At 54.5% G+C, this 18,353-nt stretch overlaps 1 protein-coding gene across 4 annotated transcripts in view; it reads right to left on the reverse strand.

Annotated features, from left to right (window-relative positions):
- Window positions 1-3,541: 3,541 nt before the first annotated feature.
- The window catches only part of THBS2 (thrombospondin 2), a 29,123-nt gene continuing 14,311 nt past the window's right edge, over window positions 3,542-18,353 (reverse strand). For all 4 annotated transcript variants that reach the window (XM_059083339.2, XM_067011157.1, XM_067011156.1 and 1 more), the window contains exons 10-22: window positions 17,607-17,780; window positions 16,996-17,123; window positions 16,763-16,915; window positions 16,153-16,371; window positions 13,683-13,790; window positions 12,767-12,926; window positions 11,178-11,296; window positions 10,318-10,552; window positions 8,781-9,008; window positions 8,049-8,320; window positions 7,406-7,503; window positions 6,129-6,268; window positions 3,542-5,305 (exon numbers count right to left, since the gene is read on the reverse strand). In XM_059083339.2, coding sequence (XP_058939322.1) covers window positions 5,298-5,305; window positions 6,129-6,268; window positions 7,406-7,503; window positions 8,049-8,320; window positions 8,781-9,008; window positions 10,318-10,552; window positions 11,178-11,296; window positions 12,767-12,926; window positions 13,683-13,790; window positions 16,153-16,371; window positions 16,763-16,915; window positions 16,996-17,123; window positions 17,607-17,780 — 2,042 coding nt within the window. In that variant the 3' untranslated portion in view covers window positions 3,542-5,297. The remainder of the gene's footprint in view (window positions 5,306-6,128; window positions 6,269-7,405; window positions 7,504-8,048; window positions 8,321-8,780; window positions 9,009-10,317; window positions 10,553-11,177; window positions 11,297-12,766; window positions 12,927-13,682; window positions 13,791-16,152; window positions 16,372-16,762; window positions 16,916-16,995; window positions 17,124-17,606; window positions 17,781-18,353) is intronic.

Raw genomic sequence — 18,353 nt, forward strand, 5'->3', positions numbered from 1 at the left:
CGTGTGTGTGTGTGTGTGTGTGTGTGTGTGTATCATTAAATATTTTTAATATATTCATGCATTCTATATTAAGTGCATATGAATATGTTTTGTATATACAATATATATCTTGTTTAATAATTGTAATTTATTCCTGAAACCATATTAAAGAAAAATAATTCAAATTTTTTAAATTGAACTATCGTTGATTTACAATGTTGTGTTAGTTTCAGGTGTACAGCAAAGTGATTCAGACCTCTTCAGATTCTTTTCCATTATAGGTTATTATAAAATATTGAGTATAGCTCCCTGCGTTAACCCTTGTGGTTTACCTGTCTTAGATATAGTGGTGTGTATCTGTTAACCACATACTCCTAACCTGTCCTCCCTCCCCCTTTCCCTTTTGGTAACCATAATTTCGTTTTCTATGTCTGTGAGTCTGTTTCAGTTTTGTAAATAAGTTCATTTGTATTATTTTAGGTTCCACATATAACAGATATCATATGATATTTGTCTTTCTCTGTGTGACTTACTTCACTTTTAGTATGATTATCTCTAGGTCCATCCATGTTGCTGATCATTTGAAAGTTTAAATGGGAAAAATTACATGCATTCTATCCCAACCCAGGATAACTAAACAAGTTTCACAGGTAGAAAAATAAATCCACTGAACAACAAAATACATTTATATAAATAATAAACAACAATTTGAAAGTAAATTAATAGTACACAAAATGAAGTGCGGTCGGGTATTATGGACTACACTTTTTTCCTCTCCCTACACTACGTTTTTCAAAAATCAGCCCTCTGGGGGCAGACAGCTGTCTTGCAGTCAGACTGTCTTCTTACCATGAGGCTATAGCCCAGAAGAGGCCCCTCCGGCCGAAAAAGGCTGACCTCCCAAGAGCCTGGGGTCTGGGAACTGAGCCGGCGGGCAGGGTCTGAGATGCTGTGGGTGGCTGTCCCCCAAGCTGACCGTCGGGTCCCGTCCGCGCTCGCGGGCACTTATATAAGCGTGTCCGCTGGGACGGCCTCTGAATGAAGCTGTCGTACCAATGGTGTGGAGAACGTGTCTTTGCTGGAAATGTCAAAATCTCACTTCTCATGTGTATTTGGTGTGTTTTGTGTGTTTCATAGCCACTCTACGCAAAAGTGATGGCTGAAACGGTCCAAGTTTCCAGGCCTCCTTACGGCTGAGGGACCTAAGCTGGAAGGCAGTCTGGGAGGTCAGCCTGTAATCTCAGGCCCCCTGCCCTGGCGACCGGGGACCCACGTGGCCTCCACGGGGCTCAGAGCCTCCTCCATGGCCACCACTCAGGCGGCCACACACAGGGGACCCTGGACGGCGAGGGCCCGCGTGGGCGAGCTCAGCCAGGGGCAGACGTGGAGGCGAGGCCCAGACGTCTTGGCAGGAATTCTGCGGCTTCCCCAAGGCTGAGGTCCCTGACTCTGCCCAGCCAGGAACCTCTGTCATCTCTGGACCCCCGCCCTCTGCCAAATGACTCCCCTGGGAGCAGGGGCCCGGGCTTGGCCAGGCCCAGACGGCCCCGCTGTTCCCTCCTCCAGCCCCGGGATTCCGGGGCGTGGTCTGTGGGGTCCAGATGAGGATCCTTGAGTCCTTAGCAGAGCCGTGCAGGCGTCCGTGACTGCGTGACCGGGGCTATGGAGCTGTCGGGTGGCAGCTCCCACGTGTCCTCTAAGCCCGCGCACCGCTCAGCTCTTGTGGCCAAAACGCCACTTTGTGAAGCCCAGACTAAGTGCGCAAAACCTGCCTGAGACGTTTAGGCCCGCGGCGACCCCCTGGCAGTGCGCGAGGCCTGCAGCCGAGGGTGGCGGAGGGGCGCTGCCTCCGCTCTGGACCCTCAGCCGCTGCAGACTCCACACTCCCTGGCTGCGGTGCCGTGGCGGGGGGGGGGGGGGGCGAGCTGGCCTCTGGACCCCTAGGACCCCTGCACCTCGGGCTGGATCCCCCCAGTTCAGAGTCACCCCCAGCTCCCCTAGATAACGGCTCATGGAGCGCGGCCTGAAGGTGCACAGCTGGGGCGGCGCGGGGCTCTTCGTCTCTTCTCTCAGGGACAAGGACTGTGCACGGTTGTACCTCGTGTGTCAGAGCCTCACACAAAAGGAAAAGACGCTCCACAGAGCTGCCCCGCACGTGGGCCACCTAGTCCCCCATCAGGCCACAAAGACACCAAAAATTAGTCCTGGGCTACCAGGGCGCCGACAGGGAGTCTGCCAGAAACTTGTATTTTCAATAAACTTCCCCCCAGATCTGAGTGTGTGAAAACTGTACCTCGTTTTAACGTCTTGACTTGCCAGCACCGTTACTAAACACACGAGACACGTGCTGTGTCACCGGCAAGGCGCACGTTCGGGTCTCCCAGAGGTTACGTCACCCACAGTCCAACCCTCATCCTTCTCCTTCTCTCCTTGTTTCTAAACTTCTCAAAGGCCTCTTGGGCCACTTCGGCAGCTCTAGTCTCTTCCTCCATCTCCGTGTCCCCAAACCCACCCGCTCTCAAGCCCAGTCAAGGCCAGGGCCTTGGGCTCCATCCCGCCCCTCGGGAGGCCTTCCCTCCATCTCGTCGCCTCCCTGGCCGGCTCCTTCCGGCCTGTCTCAGCCAAACACGCTTGGTTTCCCCTCCGTCTCCCCGCTCTCCCCGCGTCGCTCGCTCTCACGTTTCCCCTATAACCGACGCCACCGTAATGCTCAGCAGTCCCAAGAGCAGCGGGGCAGCCAGAGACACCCCCGGCCGCCCTGTGGCTCTCCTCCCACCAACTGAGCAGCTGGCTTGCCGTCCACGTGACGTCACGATCGGACACGTGTCCCAGCTAGTCTCTGCCGCCTCTTGCTCCGGCCTGGGGCGAGACTGGGTCACGGGAAGCACCGCCTGTATTGCTGAGGGGCCCCCGTGTTGCGCCCTTTTCCTGAGTCACCTCGGTGGCGCTGACACTCTGCACCGCTCTGTCCCCCGTCGGACAACGAGAAGGATCCTCCACCCAGAGGATGGGTTTCCTGAGGTCGTGTCAGAGCGCGTGCCCCGGGCGGCTCCACAGACCTTGATGAGACCCGCCGCCTTAGACAGCTTCTTTCCGTGAAGACCCCAGACGGCATCTCAGTCTGAGAAGCGCCCGAGGAAGAACCGTCACGGAGGAGGCCGTCCCTGGCCCAGGAGACACGGCGTCAGCCGGGGTCCCTCTCCTTCCCCCCGGCAGGAGCCCTGCTATAGCTCTTTAAAAAAGGGAGAGAGATTCACTTATAGAAAAGCTTTTTACAATTTATTTCCTGTTATGAATCTTGAAAGTATAAAAAGGAGGCTCTAGCTAAATGCAGGGTTTCAGTGGTGAAATTTTGACCATGTGAACAAATAAATAAATATTTACAGTCTTTGTCAAAACAAGTTTCATCCAGCTGTACGAGAAGTTTGGTTTTTTTAAAAAGAAACATAAATAATTTACAGAAACATATGGTACATTCTAAATATTCACATCATCGTCATCCCACGCCACCCCGCGCTGTTCAGCCAAACACCCCGCCGACACAGAGAAAACCTACACACTCTTCACCACGGTTACATTTAATGAAGTCTCCCGACACTTCCTCGTCTTGGGAATACAGTTCCACACAAAAAAGTAAAAAGTGCAGCAAAATGAAAGGAAAAATCAACCTCCAAGGAAGCAACAAAGGTAACTTTATCAGACGGCACACGAGCAGACGAAGACCAAGTCAGGGACCCTCTCCCTACTTGACAGAGGAGTGAAATCGCTATGTTAACAGGAAGAGGAGAACAGTTTGACCGCATCGGATCAACAAGACGAAGTCTTCTTCCTAAACCCCTATGTGGAGTGAGATTAATATTTCCTGCAGAAAGGTCACGCGACTTAAAGCAAAAAATAAATCAAACCTGTGTATATGACTATATGACTGATTAAGGGGTGTGTCTGCCGAGACAACACTGGTTTCTCCTCGGCATTCCAAGTCTTTAAAATCCCGGGTACAGCAGATAGATAACACCAACAAATACTGAATTAAAGTCACCGGCAACAGTATATATTAAGGTTCCATTATAAACTCTTCATTATTATTTATTTATTCTATCACATTTTGCAGCATGTTTTATGATGACAACATAATATTATAAAGTCGTGTATTTTGAAGATATTTTGCTGTAACTGTATCTTTATATTATTATATGCTAGTTATATGCTCACTTTTAGATATTATACTTACATAAGTGCTACTTGTCATATTTAAAATAAGTTATTGGTGAAAGGAACTGCATTCTGTATTCACTTAATAAATATTAGCACAGCATTTATAACTGGAACCTTAATGGAATGTGTTACCAAGTCAGGTAAAAGCAATCCGTCCATAGTTTCAAAGCCTAGCGTAGGGATTAGATGCCAAAACGCATTTGCTGATTTGTCTGCCGACTCTCCCCCAGCAGCTGGGAAAGGAGCTCGAGCGAGGATTCTAGGGATCAGACTGCACAATCCAGTGACACCTGGCCACTAGTTCTCTCAGGTCCACAATGGCAATGGCTGCAGGGGCCAGCCACGGTGACGGCACTTCTCTCGGTTAAACCCTCACACAGACGAGGCTTTGCCAGGCCCATGTCTGCACCCATGTTGGAGCCATTTTGCAAGGATATTCCTTCTTTGATGAGACGGCATCAATGAGGGCTGCCATTGTACGACAAGAGAGTGGGGGAGGGGTATTCATTTATTCCCATAATTATTTTTGATGTCCCAATTAGTTACTTGACATCCCACATATGTGACTGGTATCTCCTGACCTCTTTCTGATAGTGGCGTTACTTCAGACTTGAGTTGACCCTTCTTTATAATTGGCCTAACAGAATTTGGGTGCTCTCGCACCAAATTTAAAGCACTGGAAGTAGTGTAGCAATATTAAGCATAAATGCTTAATTTATGATAATTGCTTATACACAATATTCCCTTCAACTCCATATACACATAAATAAAATAAGTACTTACATTTCATATGTAAACGTCATTCTTTTTAAACACACAAGAGAAAACAACGTAATATCATGCTCGATTTTCACTCCACATAAAGTCTCATGGATCATCAAACTGTTTTTCCTACAGTGGGTTGGATGTTCGTCTTTCGTTTCCATTAATATTCATCCTCTGAAGGCACGTGGGCCTCGGTTGATGACAGGAGGTGAAGAACCACTCAAGGTTGGGGTCAAGGACAGGAGGTCTGCTAGAGAGAAGCTGGGAGCACTGGGATGGACTGAGGTGTCTGTGTAACAGCGTCTACAGTACTTTGCTGGAAATACAGCAAATCTTGTTCAGACATCTGCAAAACACAGGGAACAGAATTTGGGAGATTGGACCATGCATTTTGTTTTGCTTTATTTTGTTTAACTATAACCTAAATATCACTATTTCTATTTTTAAAAAAGCTTTCCACAATATGGATGGACGTGTGAATGGTTGAATTAATGGATGGATGGTGGATGGATGGATGGAACGAAGGATAGGGAAAGAACACTTCACCAGAATCAAGAAGACAAATCAACATTCTTGTGTGATTTTTGAGAAGCATCTCTGAGCCTTACTTACCTTATCTGTAGAATAGGGATATTTTCATATCTACATGAAGACACAGGCTTAGACCACATAGAAGCTAACTTCCCTTCCACATCTATAATATTTTGATTCAAATATGCTCCTAGAGTGATAACTAAAGAGGACCTTTCCCCCATCCTTCCTTCCTTTTTTCCTTCCTTCCTTCCTTCCTTCTTTCCTTCCTTCCTTCCTTCCTTCCTTCCTTTCTTTCTTTCTTTGTTCTTTTCTAGCAAAGATAGCAATCTAAAATGCCATCAAGGGCCCAGAAGGTGTAGAAAATAGAAAAAGCTATGGGATAGAGTACAGTGGGACAAGTAGAGCCTGTGAATAACTTAAAAGTGTTTGTCCTACCAAAGACATTCACACTGAATTTAAAACAAACAAACTGACAGACAAAACCAACTCAAGCTGACCAAAACAAAACATCTGCCTGACAGGCCACCAGCTTATTTCCCTGATGTGTAGCTTTTGTAAAAGGAAAAGTAAAATATGTGTTCCTTCCCCAACCTCTGTCCACTCGCGGCCCCAGTGAATAATGTTCTCACACCCACCTCTGCATTCATATTTCAGGTCCGAGAAGTAGACCATCTCTTGAGAGAAGACAAACAGGCCCAGCCGCCCACCAGCGTAGGTTTGGTCATAGATGGGTCCTGAGTCCGCCATGACCTGTTTTCCTTCGTGCACTAAGACTCTGAAAACAGGGAGAAAGGAGACAGAAAGAGAAGGTCGGCTCTTTGAAGCACATTCACCAGAGGGCAGGAGGTCAGTCTTCTCCTCACGAGGCTGGCCAAGAGTAACACAGCACCACCCAAGAGCCCTCCTTGTTCCCCATGACTCACTGACAATCACCCACCCAAGCAACCAAGTTGTCTCCACTTCAGGAGCCAGGAACAGTTCGGTGGAGTCAGGAGCCCCCTCCCCCTTCCTAACCCTGACTCTAAGCCTCCCGCGTGTCAGCAAACTCCCGGCCTTCACCCCGCACTGAAACCACGAGCTCCCCTGCTTCCTCCCCACAAACTGTGAGCTGTGTGATAGCAGGGACCAGCTTCCACCCCACACGTACACATGCACTACAGCTTCCCTGGTAGGAGAGGAGTGGATAAAGAGGGACATTCCACAGAAACACGACACCCCTGGCACCAGCCTGCAGCTCCCCTTCTAAGATGCGCTCGCTGGCGCCGAGGACTCGCACGCCCTCCTGGTGAAGCATCAGACTGGCTCATGCTCTTAGCGACTAAGTGTAACTGTGTGAAAAATTTAAATTTAAATCATCCGTATTTCATTTTATAAAATTAGAAATTGTCCCAGCTTAAAAAAAAAAAAAAAGTTGATTACAAATGCTGTCATGCCAAGAGAACAAAATTCTGTTGGGCTGATTTGTCAAAGTTTTGTTCAAGATGAGTTTTAAATTCAGCCATTCACAATATAGAAATAAATAGGAACCTGTGCACCAAAGAAACCACGTGCTAATTCACAAAGATGCAGTCACTTTAACTGCACTCTCCCTCCCATGCCCGTAATGTTCATTAGGAGGAGAGATGCTTATCACTTTCTGGGTTATTTTAACGAGTTTGATTTTTCTTCTCTTCAACAGTTTTGTTGGTTTTTTTTGCTTTTTGCTTTTTCAAAAAAACGTGAAGAAGATGCTGGACAGAAAAGAGAAGGCACTTCAAGTGGAAGAATCCAGGGAACAGCATACAAGTTAGAACCCACTTTGGCTTATTTATCTGTTAATGTCCTAACTTGCCATCCAGTGCAAAGATGTTCTTGGAATGTGAAGATCACTCGGTAGGAGTACAGCCGCCGCTGAGCTTGCCCTCTCACCTACCTGATGTAGCCGGTCTTAGGCCTGTGGGTCAGGTGCCACCTGTAGGCACTGTAGTCCTTCCAGCCTATATTTTTGGGGTCGTGCCATAGCGTGCGAACCTGGGGAAAAACATCACTCGTGAGTATAAGTGGCTCCCTGAGTCTTAACCACAGTTTGACGGCACAGAAGGCAGGGAGACGAAAACCTTACTCTGCTAAGTAATCCCTATGGGGCCCGTGCCGCCACCTCTACCTCCGATACATTTCACATTAGAAATCTCTAGCACGAGCAAACTCCACTGACAGGGAACGATGTAGTTCAGTGCAAAGAGCACAGGCACTTGGGCCGAGTCACAGATTCTCTACTTCCTCAATGCGGGACCTTGGGCGAAACACTTGAACTTTTGACACCCCGTTCTCCCTATTTCCATAAGGGAGTACACCTACGTTTCGTGCGCAAGAGGATTACCAATTGTGTTCATAAAATCACCAGGCGTGGCGTCTTTAAGAAGTGAGATACCCAATAAAAGACTATTCAAAGCACCACGACTGGAGGTAACGAGAACAAAAAGCGAGGTGGGGGTGCCTTTGCAACGGGCGGGTGCTGCGCTCCTGAAAGCTCGCAGCAGCTGCCGGCCTCGGCCAGAAGAGACCGCCCTCCTCACCTGTCCCTCCGTGTTCCCCGTGTGCCACAGGGCGTTCCTCAGGCGCTCGCCCGTCCCCGTGGTGGAGTTCACCACCTTGAGGGACACCCCTGAGTAGCCGTACGCCCGGGTGGGCTGGTCTTCCCAGTAGGTCTGAGTGACCTGCTTCCACATCACCACGTAGAAGCGGCTGCTGGACTGGTAGCCGAAGACGAAGCCGGCGTAGTCGTCATCCCGGTCCGTGTTGACGTAGAACGTGCCGCTGAAGTCGACGGACCCAAACTCGTCGAAACCTGGGGGCGACGGGGAACGTTCGCTCACAGAGCCAAGTCAGAGAGAGCCTTTTAGGGGATTACCGGATGAGCCCCGCGCCCACTGGATGCGGGCGGAAAGAGGCTCTACCCTTCCATGCAACTCAAGGTCTGTTCCTGTGGGGTTTAATCTTTTTAGATCCCACTTACAGAGTTACGGCGGCGCTTCGCCACCCTAGGTAGTAATTTACAGACCAAGCCCATAAAATGAAGTGGCTTTGCTGAATGTTAAATCGCGGAGAACTGGGAGAGGCAAATAAGTGCTTCCCCAAGCTCTCCCGTCGAAAATATTCAGGCGGATGGTTTTACAAATCAAGGGAGGATGGGGGCTACCGGAAAGACCCACTGCTCCCGTCCACTCGGTTTCCAAGGGCAGCCCACGTGCTCCGTGGGCACCCGGCAGGCAGGAACCGCAAGGGGTGGAGCATATTCCAAGGCTCACCGACAGCGATGCCAGGGTCGGAGTTGGCCGTCTGCACCAGCTCTTTGCCTTGATGGCGAATGACCCAGTTGGGATCGATCTGAGTGGTGCCCTTGGGGTCCAGGTGGACCATCTGGAAGTTCCGGAAGTCCGTCTCACTGATGGCGTGGTTCTCAGGACACACGTCGTCAATATCGGGGATGCTGTCGTTGTCAAAGTCATCTTTGCAAGCATCACCACGCCCATCACCTGTCACCAAGGACAAGCAGAGAAACACGCAAAGTAAGGGTCTGCTGTCCGCCTCTGTGTGTCTGAGAAAGCTTAGCACACGATTCTCTGAAAATTCAAGGTCAGGTGCTTGGCAGCGTTTCCTGGACCAGTGCCCGTAATCTCCGACATTTCATCCCAGCGCCGCGAGGGGTCTGGACGCTCTTTTCAAAACGTCGCTGTCATAAGCCCTGCAGCAAAACATGCCGTAATCCAGTTCCTGTAGAGTCATTTCTCACTTCCTTCCGAACTTGAAACTGGGGGTGCAAAACCTGAACGCTGCCAAGTGAAATCAAGCTGAATTTCCAGCTTTTTCCTCTGATAGTCTTCAGAACCTCTGCTATCACCTAAATCACCCCTGCCTGGAATCTGTTTGGCACTGAAAGCGGAACTCCTTCATGAAAAGTGATTTCCCTAGGGAGATGTGGACTTCTGTTTTTTGGAAGCACCTTGTCAAATTTTCTAATGAGGTGGGGATGCGGCCATGGGGCCGTGGACCAGCCTGGCACACAGAGAGATGCCTGCTGAGACCTTCACGGCCCTGCAGTTCATGGTAACAGTGATGGTCTAGATGACCACTTACCCACTGCAATTAGGCCATTGCAGTGCCTGCTGCCTTAGGAGGAGAAAAAGATACCAAGTTCAATCGAATTTCCATCACATCCCTCAAACTATCCTTCAGTTCCGTTCAGTGACACACATCCACGCGCTGGGTGACAGGCAGACACTCATGCAAAAAGGAGCTTCCAAAGCCCCTAAGACATCCCCGAGCACGCCGGCCGTGCCTCCACCCCAGACTCCCTCCCGGTCCAAAGCGGCTCAGTAGCCAGCAAGTGCCCCCATGCCCCGCTGTGGGGACTGAAGCCACCTGTCCTCTTGTCAGGAACGAGCCCTGTGCTGCTCTCGGGGTTGGGGGGTGGTCCTCGGAGCTGCGCGTCAGGCAGGGAGCCTCCACGTGCCTCTGGGTGGTGCGGGCTCACATACCCTACGCCCATCTCATCCACGGTGGGGGTGTATCCTCCGGGCGGCACCCGGGTCAGCCGGGATTGCACCCACAGGCCCCAGCAGACGCCAGAGGACAACCGAGCCACCACCGGGCCCAGCTGTGCCCCTGCCGCGCTACCCGCCGTGCTACCCGAGATTCCGACCCGCCCTATTCTCCGGCCTCCTCCGGATCCCGTTCTAACGGACCACTTCCTCACGCCGGCAGTCGGGCGACACACTTGCTTTGCCCGGCATTTCGCGCCCCTGCACCCCCTCCGCCTCGCGGGGCGGCTGTCGCAGGCCCTACCGTCCGAGTCCTCCTGGTCGGGGTTGGCCACCAGCCGGCAGTTGTCCCTGTCGTCGGGGACCCCGTCGTTGTCATCGTCCGAGTCACAGGCGTCCCCCCGGCCGTCGTGGTCGTGGTCGGCCTGGTTGGCGTTGGAGATGTAGGGGCAGTTGTCCTGGTTGTTTTGGTGTCCGTCCTCGTCGATGTCTTCGTTGTTGTCACACTGGTCTCCCACGAGGTCATTGTCCGCGTCGGTCTGGGAGACAGAGTTCGGGGACAGCAGCGTTGAGCGGCCACCCGGTGAAACGGGTGCCAGGTTGAGAGTCGCCAAGGGCGCGTGGCCTGTGCCACCTCACTCCCAACGTGAGCCGTGACCGCAGAGGGGAGACGGCCTCCAGAACCGGGACTGGAGTCCAGGGACCTCTCCATCCTAACCCACCTCCCTACGGGGATTCACTTTCTTTAAGGGAGACTGGAAAGAGTTCGCTGCAACAGAGTCCAGCCCTTTGTGACAACATCTGCTGCCACACGTTCTAGGAGCTGCATCCGTATGTTACGTTCTCACCGTGTCTTCCAAAGGCAAATCTGGAAAAGCAGCCAATTCCTCTGTTTGCATCAGGGAGATACGGAGATAATTAGATGAAGCCTCTCTCCTCTCAGACAGTGGGACAAAGGCACCCACTCATCCGGCCAGTGGCCACGGAGCTACGAGTCATGCTCAGACCTGAGTTCAGCGTTTTCAGTTACAATGACCGAAAAGCGTGTGCCGTCGCGTCCTGGCGGACGGATGGAAAGCTGCGAAGCCACGCGTGTTCTGTGACCGAGAAGCTCCTCCAGCCCCGCTGCTCTTAGCCGCACCTGATCGACCTCCGGTCAGTTACCTGCTCTGGGTTGTGCACCAGGGGGCAGTTGTCACAATGATCGCCCACGCCGTCCCCGTCCGTGTCCCTCTGGTCAGTGTTGTAGACATACGGACAGTTGTCTCGCTCATTGAAGACATCTGTGGGATTCAGGGGAAAAACAGAAGCGTACGGAGTTTAGAAAAGGCACGTTGCTCTTCCTATCGCAGTAAGCAACTTACGGCCAAACTTTTGTTTAATAAAAAAGGATCCAAGAAATCATAAAATGTAAAGACTATTAGATTCATGGTAGATCTCCCATTAAACTTAAAATTCCCTTAGTTTGAAGCAGAACCAACTCTCGGAGGTTTCTGGACCACAGTACACACGGAGGGCTGATGCGTGAGTCATCGCGGCGTAAACACCCGAGTCCTCACGCCGGCTATTTGCCCTATAACATCCATTCAGAAAACGCGCGTCGCGCCCCTAGGACCCGATCAGCTGCCGGGGCTCCGCTGCCTCATCTGTCCCCTGCGTTAGCAGGAAAAAGCGATGGCAGAGACTGACGGGGGGGTAGCTACGGTGCCTCATACCCAGAAATCTGAGAAGCGATCATGAATTTCATCAACTTGGGGCTATGAAAACTGAGTTAACAGTGATCCGGCTCGAAGGGCAAAGCAAAACCTCACAAATCGGTGAGTCAGCAGGACAGCTTGAGCCGGGCTAGGCAGCTGTCTTACCCTGGCGGATGGGGAGGTCCTGGCAGGCGGGGGGAGCCCGGGGGCGAGGCAGTGAGAGAGGACCCCTGAGATACGCAGGGGGTCAGACCTCACAGACGGAGGATTGGAGGAGACGCCCGGCTGCTGGGGAGCCTAGAGAGCAGCGCGGCCGGACGCTGTCCCGGCGCCGGCGGGAGCGGGTCAGGGGTGATGCCGAGTGACAGCCGGGAGACAAACGCAGGTGGGGGTGGCGGGCGGAGCTGGGGCGAGTGGGTGTGAGTCTGTCCGAGCTGCTTCCTGAGCGTCAGACACCCAGGGCGAGGCTGTGCCGTGAGGTGTGGAGCTCGTGCCCACGGCTCTGGCCTCTAGGGTTAAACAGCCTGGTGGTGTCGCAGGTTTCTGAAGTCCGGGGATACCTGGAACCCCTCGGGGAGGCTTTGCAACGAATGATTCAATGAATGGCTACAAACACAGCGTGGAGGGAAATAGGAGGGAACACTGGGGACACGAAGCTGTCCGCGGGCCTTTCTCGGAAGCACGGTTGGGTCAGGACAGGGAACTGGGCTCCTGGGGCTGTGGACGGAGGTGGACCTGAGAGACGACACCAGGACTAGGCACGAGGGCACGGGACGAGAGCTCGGGGTCGGGAGAGGAAGGTGACAAACGCGTAGTTTTCCAAAGGGGAAACTCTGAGGCCGGCGACCTGAGGTCGGCGACCCCTTCCAGGAACCCACGGGGACAAGGGGCCGCGTGAGTCTGGGGCCCTACGAGCGAAGCGTCAGGACGCATGTTGGCCCGCGTCGGTGCACGGGCGAAGCTGGGCTCACGCGGCAACGCAGAGCAAAGCGCGGAGTCTGGGCGCCGCGCCGACCGCGAGCCCTGAGGCGCAACAGGAGGACGCGCGGGACCCACCGTCCCCGTCGATGTCCACGGAGCAGGCGTCGCCCTCGCCGTCGCCGTCCGTGTCGGTCTGCGCCGCGTTGTGCACGTAGCGGCAGTTGTCACAGCGGTCCCCCACCTCGTCTTTGTCGTAGTCAGACTGACGCGGGTTGAAGACAAGCTGGCAGTTGTCCTAGAGAGAAAGCGAGGGGAGAGGGTAAGAAGGAGGGTGGGGACGTCTGTGGGACGGCGCATAAAATGGCTTTTAGCAGCTTACAGGCTACGTGGTCAAAGTAGGTCGGGATAGTCAGGGTGGCGACAAAGGGTCGGCCAGGGCAGCCACTGCTGACACCTTCCTGATATCAAATCATTTCATAAGTATGTACGCGTGTGTCCCTATGAAAACTGTTGACGCTTTCTATAGCACAGGTGATCTAGCACGTATTTCACGGTGAGGATAGAAACATCAATGTCAAGGGAATGAACGAATGAACGAGTTACGGGATCGGTGGAAGGAAGCCAGCTGCAGCGAACCGGCGAATAAGAAGTTAGCGTCTCTGTCTCTGCCGGTGCAGAAAGACGGACTGACACGTCAGATCGCTCATGTTCGCAACACTTCTCCCGGGAAGTGGTAACGTCTAAATTCTGCGCGAGAGGCAGGGCGTGGCAGGATCGCTCCCCCCACGCAGCCCCCGTCGCTGGCACCCGCCCCAGAAGCAGGGGGAAAGGTCCCTTTCATGCAGCCAAAGGTAAACCGAACCACTCGCGCGGCCCCGCGCTCTGGCTGCCTCGCGTCCGCCCGCGCCAAGAGCACGCGTTCCCTGTCGGTGACTCTCCGCTACCCGCGTGGGGCGCTGAAGCCGGCGGCTCACGGGGACCGCTGGGTGCAGAGCACGGAGCCCTCCTGCTCCCGGACCCGAGGGCCGGTGCCCAGGGGCTGCGGACCCACCTTCTCGTCGCTGATGCCGTCGTTGTCGTCGTCATCGTCACAGGCGTCCCCGACGCCGTCCTTGTCGAAGTCCTCCTGCCCAGAGTTAGGCAGGAGGGGGCAGTTGTCCTGCAAGCGGAGGAAGCAGGCTAGTCACAGAAACATTCCCGAGAGCCCCCTTCTTTCAGACGAGATAACGAGGGTGGAGCCGGCGACGTCAACCCAGGCACCTGCCCTCACGGGGCAGGAGAACAGAGACCGGGGGTCGGGTTCCGCTCTAGGACCGACATCACCACCGCCAGTGAGCTGAGGCCAGAGAAGCCTGTGTCCTGAGCTCGGGGTCCCTGTATGCAGCTGAACAACCGCGGGAACCAGGAGAGAATGAAAATACAGGACAGGGCAGAGCCCCCCGTCCATTGCTTCCCACAAACTCCAAGCGTCCATCCCAGAGCCGAGGTCATAAACCTTCAACCCTCACCAGCCAACAGGTGGCCTAGAGTCTCTGTTCAGGAACCGAGGCCCAGCTCCCCAAACCATCTCCCCGATTCAGCTCTGCCCAAGAAGTGGAGAATTCCCATAACGGAGGAAAGTCATTTGGTTTCAGTCCAACGCTGTAAGGACTCACACCCGAGCTGTACAGACACTGCAGCCTGAGGGAGCTGGAAACACCAGGAGAGGGTCCACGTGAAGGTGTTTCGATGCCATTGACACAGGTGTCCCAGAAGCCCCGGGGGCTCAAGGGGGTCAGGGATCTGATCAGAAGCACAGCCCAGGGCCACGTCTGGAGCCAAGCTTCAACTCCAGCCCGTGGAGGAGGAGAGCATAGTCCTGGGGTGCGGACACAGGTCCTGAGGGGGGTATTCGGCACCTTTGCAGGGACGAGTAAGGGAACCTCTCAGACGGGGGTGAGGGGGATCCCCGCGAACTGTCTTACTTTTGCATCTGTTTGTTCCCATCAGTTCTATGTGATGCAAACATAATGTGCAAATTTTGCAAATTTTGATATGCCACTTTTTTAGCTATTAAATTCCTGTCTGAAGTTCCACAAAAAGGAAAAAGAAAAAGGGGTGTCCTTCGCCTCGTGGACACCTTCCATTGTTCCTGCTACGGTACCAGGGCATCCTGGGTCCCTAGTGGAAATCTTCATCAATAATCGCATCCAATAAGCACCCACTTCCTGGGGGGATTTCCAAGCTTGACACCTGACCTTGCCAGGTCAGGGAAGGTGTGCAGGGAGATACAATGAAGGTTGCAAACTTTGTTATTTCCGAGCAGATTCACTTTTTGTCTCAGCCAACACCTGCCATCTTTCATCAAGAGGGTGAAAGAAAAAATTTAAAACTCTCTTACTCAAAACTCACAAGAATAAATAAATATTAAATAGATTAATATATTTCCATTTGCAAGTAATGTCTTTTGTGAGTTTGTAGTATTTATATTCCTGAAGCTTCTAAGGTATAAAACTTCACTGAAACGTTTTGGTACACCTTGTTTAGTGGTCTGAATGGTGGTCCCCTAAATATATGCCATGTCTTAACCTCTGGAACCTGTAAATGTTACCTTATATAGCAAAAAAGTGACCGTCACCTTACATGGTAAAGTTAATATCACCTTATATGCAAAAGATGCGATTGATATAAGGGTCCTGAAAGGACGAGTTTACCCTGGAGCATCCAGATGGGCCCTAAATACAAACACGTGTGTCCTTATAAGGGCATCGGGGGAGTCAGAGGGCACGCAGAAGCAGAGGTTGGCGTGGCGTGTCCACAAGCCACGGACACCTGGAGGGCCCAGGAGCCGGGAGAGGCCAGAAGGACCCCCCGCTGGGGGCTCCAGGGGCGCTCAGCCCCGCCACACCTTGACCTCAGACTCCTGGATCTGGACCGTGAGAGGATGAAGTCCTGCCATTTAAAGCCACCAGGTTTGTGGTCATTGGCTGCAGCGGCCCCAGGAAAGGACTCCACCCCGTTACTGGCCCTAAGGAAGCCCCACTCACCCGGGGGCCCTAACCGCTTCCTGTGTGCAGCACATGGGGGTCTTTGCAAAGAAAATTGCCTGCTAGACTCTGCGTGACCACAGCCTGGCCCGCCTGCAGACCTCAGGCCCCCATAGCCTTGGAGGAGGGTGGGGCCTGTTTACATGGCCCCGCCTCCAATGATTTCAAGTCTCTCTTTGTATTCAGTTCACAGACGTGCATTAGGCTCCGCGTCCTCTCCCAGCTCCCAACAATCAGCTGCTTTTCCAGAGTGATCCTGGACTTTGCAGAAACCCACTAGGCAGACGCCTTAGAGGGGCTAGTGGGTGGGCAGCGACACCCCCGGCTCCCATCAGCTTCTGGGGTGGGGACCACGCGGAGTGCAGGGCCCACAAGGAGCCTCCTACTGTTTGGACCTGTACAGGCACCTCCAGGGACACAGCTGCCCCGAGCTGGGGCCTGAGGAAGGGGGAGGCTTCCTCCGGAAGGCAGGGGGAGCCCCTGCCACGCCCTTACCTTGATGCAGTGGTAGGTGGCATTGGTGGCACAGACCAGGTTCTTGTTGGGCCAGCCATCCAGGTCCGAGTCCTCCCCGCAGATGAGCCCGTCGCCCGCATAGCCCGTCTGGCACTCGCACTTGTACATGGGGTCGCTGAAGTGGCCCAGGTAGATGCACTCCGCATGCCTGTGGCAGCTGTGGCTCTTGTCCTTGCAGGGGTCCTCGGGCTCACACAGCTGCGGGAGGGCCGAGCGGGTTAGGACGCGTGCTGACCCTGACCCTGACCTGACGGGAGGGCCGCGTGCAGGGCGCAGGGCCCCCGCCCGCCCACGGGATGCTGAGGAGGGGTCAGCGTCCAGAGACGCAGGGCTCTGCTCCCCTGGAAGGGCCCGAGCAACAGCAAGGTCACGTCAGGCCTCCGGTGGCGCCTGGGGTCACGGGGAGACCACGAGTCCCCAGCCTGGCCCTCTGGGACGCTGTGCGTGAAAACTCAGCCCTGTGGGCCCTGCGGGCGGGGTCTCTCCCCCAGGCCGCCGTCCCCGCTCCCGTCGCGTCCACCCTCCAGCTCCAGCTCCCGCCTGACTGTCCTGCTGTCCCTGGCGGGCGCTCGGAGGCCGAGCCGCTCACCTGCTTCTCCGTCCTGGCCGCCTCCAGGCCGACGCCGAAGGGCTGGCTCCCCTTGTAGCGCGGGGGGCAGGGCAGGCAGTGGAAGCCGGGGCTGGTGTTGACGCAGCGGTGCGCCTTGCTGGTCGTGAAGCACACGTCGGTGACCACAGCGCACTGCGGGGACCAGCGGGCCAGACGTGAGCCGCGCCGCCCGCCCCCGAGGGATGCCCCGCCGCCTGCGGAGGGCCACCCACCTCGTCCAGGTCCTCGCAGTGGGTGCCGTTGCCCAGGAAGCCCAGCGGGCACGAGCCGCAGGACCAGGACCCGTCAGGGAAGCTGCGGCACTCGGCTCCGGGGAAGCAGGGGTTGGACAAGCAGCCGTCTGCACGGAGGAAGCACAGCAGTCGGCAGCCGTCACCAGGCGGCGCGGCGAGGAAGCCGCCCACGAGGCCCGCGGGGCGCCCTTCGCACGCTCGGGGCTCAGCTGTGGCGAAACTGAGCGAGTTAGGAAGACGCCGGGCACGGCCACCGAAAGTCACCAGCTCCGAGGACAGAGCGTCGGAGGCGTAGAGGGTTACGGGGCGCGCGGGCGCCGTGACCGCACTGCCTGGGACGTGCCATTCTGCACGGCGTGCTTTCTGCTTCCGTGTAAAAATGCCAGAGGGACATAAAGCGGAGGGTAAAACTTCATGTGCGTAGAACTGATTTTTCTTCTCTGTATTTTCCAAGCATTTTTATGCATTGCGTCAGAATTAAAACCCAGTGGTGTCTTCAAAGACGCCTGTGGCTGGAGCGTCCAGACCCCACGACAGATGCCCGTCGGCCGAAAGGCTGGAGGCTGTGGGCCCGTCCCGTGCACACCCACCTACAGGGCAGCTCCTCCTGTTGCACATTTGATGCTCCATGACGTCGCCGACGCAGTCCTTCCCTCCGTGCTGGGGCTCCGGGCTGTTACAGATGCGTGTGCGCTCCCGGATCCCTCCGGCACAGGTGACCGTGCAGGCCGACCATGGAGACCAGGGGCTCCACCGACCATCGACTGGGGGAGAGAGGACAGAGGGGTCACTCGGGGGGCACGGCCTGTGCTGGGGTTTCAGCACAAAGAGCCTGGGATAAGGCCACGTCTCCACACGTGGAGGAAACCTGGCAGGAAAGTCCTCTCAGGACCGTATGGTCAGGGAGGGATGCAGATGGTGACAGTTCAGTTGTTTCTGTTTTGTCTCCGGGAATGGAAATCACACAGTCTTTTGCGCCCAGAACCTGGGACCACTGACCGGGGGCCGCCGGCTATGGGTCCGCCCCGGCCACGGACAAGAGGCGCTCACGTCTAAAAAGCTGTGCGGAGCCGAGTTTCATTTTAAATGGCTGTCCCTCAGCATCAGTACCGATAACTCAGGAGGGAGAGGAATCACAGCACAGCCTTTTCTGGGCGAAGACCCTGCCCGAGTCCCAGAGCAGGCCTGGCGCGGGGAGCAACTGTCCGCCCAGACCCAGGCCCCAGATGCCCCAGGTGCAGGGGAGGCCGCCCCCCGAGAGCCCTCCTGTGCCGGCTGTCACTTCCGCCTCGGTCCGGGCCTCTTCCTGCTCAATCGTGGACTCATCGGAGCTTGTT

The sequence above is a fragment of the Kogia breviceps genome, chromosome 13, assembly GCF_026419965.1.
Source record: "Kogia breviceps isolate mKogBre1 chromosome 13, mKogBre1 haplotype 1, whole genome shotgun sequence".
Lineage (NCBI taxonomy): Eukaryota > Metazoa > Chordata > Mammalia > Artiodactyla > Physeteridae > Kogia > Kogia breviceps.